The sequence below is a fragment of the Armigeres subalbatus genome, unplaced genomic scaffold (genome assembly GCF_024139115.2).
Source record: "Armigeres subalbatus isolate Guangzhou_Male unplaced genomic scaffold, GZ_Asu_2 Contig1842, whole genome shotgun sequence".
In the NCBI taxonomy this organism is placed as follows: Eukaryota; Metazoa; Arthropoda; class Insecta; order Diptera; family Culicidae; genus Armigeres; species Armigeres subalbatus.
The window spans coordinates 16,331-23,740 of NW_026942664.1; the positions used below are offsets into that span (position 1 = coordinate 16,331).

The 7,410-nt window shown below is 44.8% G+C and overlaps 1 protein-coding gene across 1 annotated transcript; it reads left to right on the forward strand.

The window, feature by feature from the left end:
• The first annotated feature begins 863 nt into the window (after nucleotides 1-863).
• On the forward strand, nucleotides 864-3,616 carry LOC134203408 (uncharacterized). The gene is made up of 2 exons (XM_062678282.1): nucleotides 864-2,102; nucleotides 2,318-3,616. The coding sequence occupies exons 1-2, from the start codon at nucleotides 864-866 to the stop codon at nucleotides 3,614-3,616; spliced, it is 2,538 nt and encodes an 845-aa protein (XP_062534266.1).
• Nucleotides 3,617-7,410: the final 3,794 nt, after the last annotated feature.

Sequence of the window (7,410 nt, forward strand, 5' to 3'; positions counted from 1 at the left end):
CGCTCCGGTGGCGTTTTCGCCCTACAGTGGAACTTGCGTGGTCTCAGGGGAAATATTAGCGAATTGAAGCTCCTTATCGCCGATCTCGAGCCTTGCGTCGTGGCACTTCAGGAGACCAAGGTTAATCAATCCGTCGTCGCACCAGATTTTGTCGGCAAGCAATACACGTTACTCCTGGAGTCAAACAGCGTACATTACTGGCAACACGGGGTTGGCCTAGCTATCCGGGAAGGCATACCGTTTGAGCGTGTTCAGATCCACACCACCCTACAGCTTATCGCCGTACGCATCTACGCACCGATCCAGATAACGGTAGTGTCTATTTACATCCCGCCGAGTTCTGTGCAATGTCAGGCTGCATTGGGTGAGTTGTTCGAACAGCTAGAAGGACCGGTGCTGCTTCTTGGGGACTTCAACGCGCACCATCTCGCGTGGGGGTCCCACCAATCGAATGCGCTTGGCTGCTTCATCGCCGAGACAACTTTGGCCCATCAGTTGGTAATCTTAAACGACGGCTCACACACCCGCATCGACCCGGCTACGGGCAACACCTCGGCAATTGACGTGACCATCTGTTCAGAGAGTGTGGCTCCTAGGTTTATATGGCGAACTCTGTCGGACACACATAATAGCGACCACCTCCCAATCATCTTGTCCATCCCCGGGTGGACAAATCATCGAACAGCACGACAGAAGTGGCTCTACGATCAAGCTGATTGGCCATTGTACGAGCGGCTTACCGCTGAAACTATTCGGCCAAATGCCGAGTGGGACGTTGTCAACTTCACCAAGAGGATAGTAGCAGCAGCGACATCATCAATCCCGCAAACCAGCGGCTGAATTGAGCCGAAAGCAGCACCATAATGGAAGAGGCAAAATCAGCTATTCGACTCCGGCGAAAGTGTCTCCGATCCCTCCGACGTCTGCGGCAATGTGATCCGGGTCATCCCGAGGCGTTAACGAAATTCCAGGAAGCACGAGCAGCGGCACGAAAGGCGATCAGTAAGGCAAAGGAGCAGTCATGGGAAAATTTCGTAGCGAAAATATCACCCAGCAGCACGACGACCGAACTGTGGCGGACGGTGAATACTTTACGCGGTAACCGGCAACAGCGCCCGGTTGTCCTCAAGCGAACGGACGGATACACGGACAATCCCGAAGAAGCTGCAGAAGAACTTGCGAAAGTGTATTGCGAGAGATCGGCGACTTCCAGCTACCCTCCATCGTTCCAGATGGCGAAAGTGGCAGCTGAACGACGGTCCATAGATTTTTCGCACCACAACGATGATGTGTACAACATCGATATTACTCTGAGCGAACTTCTGTGGGCCCTCGACAAAGGGCGAGGTGCCTCAACAGGTCCAGACTCCATCGGGTACCCCCTATTACAACGTCTTCCGCTATCCGTGAAAACGACGCTTCTCGAGCTGCTGAACTCTATCTGGCGCAGCGGAGAGTTTCCTGCCAGCTGGCGGAATGCCATCGTCGTTCCTATCCCGAAACCGAACTGCCACGATTCCGGACCAAATGCCTTCCGGCCAATCTCTCTCACCAGCTGCATGGCAAAGCTCCTCGAGAGAATTATTAATCGGCGACTGATCACCGAACTCGAATCGAGTGGACGGCTCGACAAGCGCCAACACGCTTTTCGTGCTGGACACGGTACCGACACGTACTTTGCCGAGCTTGAAAGGTCACTCCCTACTACCGACGAGCACTGCCTGATAGCATCTCTGGATCTATCGAAGGCGTACGACACCACATGGCGATACGGTATATTGCGAACTCTAAAGTCTTGGCGAATACGTGGTCGGATGCTCAATCTGTTGCAAAGTTTCCTCTCGGAACGCACTTTCCAGGTGTCCATAGGGGGACACATGTCTCAAGAGTACCTTCTGGAGAACGGAGTACCTCAGGGTTCCGTCCTGTCTGTAACGCTGTTTCTCGTCGCGATGCAGCCTATTTTTCGTGTGCTGCCTGCAGGTGTTGAAATCCTTCTATACGCGGATGACATCCTCCTTGTTGCACGTGGTGCGAAAGGGGAAGGTTTACACCGCCGACTGCAAACCGCCGTCAAAGCTGTGGACAAGTGGGCAAAGAGCGTGGGGTTTTCCATATCTGCGACGAAGTCCCAGACATTTTATTGCAGCCCGAATGCGCGTCGACAGCCGGCGCATGAGATCACCATCGATCGAACCCCAGTTCCGAAAACAAACCGCCTGAGGATCCTAGGCGTCACTTTAGACCGAACGCTCACATTCAAACTGCACTGTACAGTCGTAAAAAATCGTGCGATTCACGCTTGCGGATTCTTCAGATTATTGGAGCGAAACTCCCGCGTGGTAATCGTACAACCCTACTGCAGGTTGGCTCGGCACTGGTCACTGCAAAGCTGATGTATGGAATAGGACTAGTGAGCCGAGGAGGTCCTGAGACCCTGCAGACTCTCGCTCCTCCGTATAACAAAATGGTACGCTACGCTTCCGGAGCCTTTGTGACCAGCCCTATCATTTCAGTCATGGCCGAAGCTGGAACTCTCCCCTTCGAATTCCTCGCAGTTCAATCTGTAGCACGAACGGCCATCCGGATCCTAGCAAAAAGCCAAAACTACAGCACCCTTCCCCTGATCCGGCGAACATCAGATCGACTTTTGGAACTTACGGGTACAGCACTTCCGGCCGTCGGTCCTTTAGTGAGACAAAGTAATCGTGTGTGGCACGCACGAAAACCCTCGATAGTGTGGGACGTTAAGAGAAGTGTACGAGCCGGCGACCCGCCGGACAGAGTTCGTCCAATTATCCAACAGCTATTATCGACCCGCTTTCATGGGTCGACGGTAATCTACACCGACGGTTCTAAGCAGGATGAAACAGTTGGATCCGCATTTTACACTCAAGGAATAGTCGGAACATTCAGCCTACCGAAGGAATGCAGCGTTTTCTCGGCGGAGGCGTACGCCATAAAGATGGCGATAGGAATCCGAAACATCAAAACCGAGATGGTGATCCTTTCGGACTCGGCCAGCTGTTTACTGGCGTTAGAATCAGGAGCGTCGAAACACCCGTGGATCCAGGAAATTGAACGTTCAGTACAAAACAAACCCGTCCGATTTTGCTGGATCCCGGGACATGCTGGTATCAACGGCAACACTATGGCTGACCGACTGGCAAACGAGGCCAGGGGACAACCAAGCATCGATATACCCATCCCTGCAGATGATGCGTTGCGGATGGTCAGACAGCAAATACGACACCAATGGGATCATCAGTGGTTCAATTCAAGAGAAGTGAAATTGCGAGAAGTGAAGGGTGACACACACAGATGGATGGACCAGGTCAACGCCGCTGATCAGCGTGTACTAACGCGTCTAAGGATTGGTCACACGAGATTGACTCATACGTTTCTGTTAAAGAAGGATCCTCCACCCACATGCGAATACTGCGGAGTCACAGTTGACGTACGGCACCTGATCCTTCAGTGCCGACAGTTCGTGGGAGAGAGGGAAGGCAATAGAATCAGTACAACAAGTCTGAGAGACGCATTGAGTTACAGCGAGGAAAACACTAAAAGATTGCTAAACTTTTTACACGAAACAAGACTGTACACGAAACTGTAAATGGCAAAAGAAGGAATGAGAGCGCACATCGACACCGGAGAATCAGGAATAAAGTTCGCACCCAACATCAAAACCGAGGAAAGCAGTACATACAACAACGAAGCAGTCGACTAAACTACACAAAGTCTTTCCCCAGTGCCGGCCGTTGCCGGTGTATCTGGAAGGAATCGTGTAGTAATTTCGGCAACGGCTGGCACTGTGGGGCAAGACTTACCCACAGGTCAGTCCCCAGTTTTTCAGCCGCAAACATATACTGCCGCGCCTGTTATTTTTCCAGGTTGCCATACCAGACATTTCACCCGGAGATGCTGCCCTCCTCCCCAGAGCTCGTCGCAGGAATATCACACAAAGCGCATCCCCAGTGCCGGCTGCTGTCGGTATTGAGAGATCTAGTGTGATGGTTTCGACAGCGGCTGGTACTGTGGGGCAAAGCCCCTCATAGGCAAGTATCCATTATTCCTATCCGTATGCAGAAGCTACGCGGTACATTTTACCCCACAGCTAATCCAACTCGTAAAAGCGCCCTCATCCTCGTCCGAACGCCATGGATAGTCGACGACCAATACTTCGACCGCTGTGTCATTTCAGCCTCTCTCGCCGGTTGAAGATGATGAGAAGAACTCGCAGAATTTTCAGAAGGAATAGCAGATGAAAAAGAAGATACAGTAATACGATCCAAAATAATTGTAAATCACGACACACCAAACCCCTTATTCCTGACACGAATGCACTATCCTAGTGTTAAAGTGTCATAAATAAACAAACAAACAAACAAACATACAGTTAAATTTACTATACGAATTTGTCATTTCAAATGGAACAAATAGTTCAATTTTTAACTATTCTTTCCGGTTCCGGACATTTGTTTGTTGTTTATGTAGCATTGGTATGAAATACTACATAAATTGTTGAAATAAATACGTTAGGTAGTCTGCACAAATCAATTGGTGTTGTACATAATGTCGGAGAAGTGCCGTCCATCAATCAGAACGTAGTCGATTTGTGATTCCGTCTGCAGTGGTGATCTTCAGGTGTAACGATACGGGAGCCTGTGTTGGAAGTAGGTGCTGCGAAAAACCATATTCTTGGAGGCGGCGAAATCAATTAGTCGTAGGTCGTTTTTGTTCGCCAGCCAATGAGCGCTGAACTTCCAAATAGTCGGTCTAATCTCCTCCTCTTGCTCAACCTGGGCGTTCAAATTTCCTATGATGATTTTGACGTCGTGGCTTGGGCAGCTGTCGTATTCACGTTCCAGCTGCGCGTAGAATGCGTCCTTATCATCATCAGTGCTTCCGGAGTGTGGGCTATGGACGTTGATTATGCTGAAGTTGAAGAACCGGCCTTTGATCCTCAACCTGCACATTCTTTCATTGATCGGCCACCACCCGATCACGCGCTTTTGCATATCGCCCATCACTATGAAAGCTGTTCCCATCTCGTGAGTGTTGCCGCAGCTCTGGTAGATAATATGATTACTACTAAACGTTCGCACCATTGATCCCTTCAAACAAACCTCCTGCAGCCCTACACACTTAAAATAGAATTCTCTGTTCGGTAATTTGTTTGACGAAAAACTTCGGTAAACATTAAAAGCTACAGTAAGTTCGGTTAAAAACATTTATTTTACCGGATATCTGTAAAATGTTACCGATTAAACTGTAATTAAAAAATTATATGACAGAGTTCGGTATTTGAACTTACAGATCGTACTGTAAAATCTATTTATTACCGTATACGGTAAAATTAACACCGAACAAACTGTAAAACAGATTCTGTATTACAGTACTTCGGTAACTAGGTTGAGCTGTCAAACTGTCAAAGCTTGACTTGCCCAATCAGAAACTGTTTGCAGATAGCGGCTAGCTCAAGACTTTTTTTTATCAAGAAACGGTCATAATTTTTCAGCGGGTTCGCCATGAAAAAACACGATCAGACATCAAAAGGAGACAGAGACATAATAACAGGTATTTCATGCGTTCTTGATTGAAGCAGTTCAATATCCAACGTTATAATATTCTTTTCAGATTCTTCTTTTGGTGATATTTTTCTGCTGAGAAATGCATGCATTTGGATTTATTTTAAATATCTTCACACCGCGTAGCCATGAATGCAATGGAACGGCGACGGAAACAGAGTTTGGCAGACACTTTATATATTTTCCGTTCCTTCCTGCCATTACCGTAGTCATTTCGTTCGATTGCGGGATTTTTGTTGGTTCGGAGAATATGTTTATTATGATCAAATGTAAGCCAAGTTCAATTAAAAGCAAATTAATTAAAGAAATATTATGTTTCAAACCCACAAATGTATTTATTTGATAACAATCATTGAAAGCATTCAATATTTATATATATATATATATATATATATATATATATATATATATATATATATATATATATATATATATATATATATATATATATCGCTTAACTTTTCAAAAGGTCCTAAGTAACATTTTTTTCATGAATTAATTTGAATAGCGCAATCAACAGAACAACATGAAAGCTTTTGATTGCAGTACTCAAATTAATTCATGAAAAAAATGTTACTTAGGACCTTTTGAAAAGTTAAATATATTATTTTTTTTTTGTCAAAGTATCAAAGTATTGTTATGAAACTACCGAACTGTACGGTATATTTTGACAGATCATCGCTAAATCAAACTACACTCTGGAAAAAATAAAAACCAAATAGGTTAAAAGTCATACTAACTGGCTATTTGCCTGGTTGACCCCAGCTTAGTTTAGGTGTGTACTAAACCGCGTTAATATAACTTGGATTTATTGGGAGTAATGTATAAGTTGGCTATAATCAACATTAGTTTAATTTCATTTGGCTGAAATTATAGCTGGATTCTGCATTGAACGAATGTTTTGTTTTGATTATAAAATAATGGAAATGAAAATATAATCATAAATATCAGTTTTTATTTCGCGTTTACATAGTTTTTCAACGCATCTTAAAACTAAATCTTAACAAACATTATAGGTATTAATAACAAATAATTAGGTATTAATCAGACTGAAACCCACTTTTTGGATTCATAGAATACGACACACGGTAGGTCGTTGCGTTTTCATAGCATCCAGATTATTCTTGCCACGGTATTCCTGCAGCCTGCTTATTAAATAATTCGTAATCCTACTAGTTTCAGGGAACCGATTATCCATGTGATTCGATCCTGGACATCGAAGGCAGCATTATCAATTCTCCGGCATTGGCTTGAATTTGAGTTTGAGCTTGGCTGACCGACATTATTGTTTCTCCGGCATTGCCTACAAAATAACATTTCGTACTTATATTCTGTGGAACGTAAAAGAAAGCGTGGACTGGTGTAATATTTGTTCTGCACAACTTACCTTTCACTCATATATAATGCTTCACTATCGCCATGCATTTATTTTTTTAAATAAAAGTTTAACTTTTAAATCTAAAGAGCGTTCATTTATCATGCTTGAAGAGAACTGTCAACACCGATTATACTAACAAAAATACGTCCACCCAAATCTTCACTAGTTTATTTTGTATACAATGGTAGTATACGTGTTATACTAAGCAATGAATAAATCGCATAAATAAGAAAATAGTATAGATTTTATTCTTTTAATGGTTTTTTAAATTTCTGAGTGTACCGAACGATCTGTAAACGTTTTGGTTTAACGAACTGATTACCGAACGTTCAGCTGTTGAAAGTTCGGTAAAAAATTACCGTATACTGTAAAATATTTTAAGTGTGTACGATGCCGAATTCACGGTCCTTGAGCACATCGGCGAGTATGCGTGTGCTCCCG

What these genes read in the sequence shown, in the direction of transcription:
- LOC134203408 (XM_062678282.1), top strand. Translation starts at nt 864, where the DNA reads ATGGAAGAGGCAAAATCAGCTATTCGACTCCGGCGAAAGTGTCTCCGA. An exon ending in TGGACAAGTGGGCAAAGAGC is followed by an intron (nt 2,103 to 2,317) that starts GTGGGGTTTTCC and finishes CGGATTCTTCAG; the next exon opens with ATTATTGGAGCGAAACTCCC.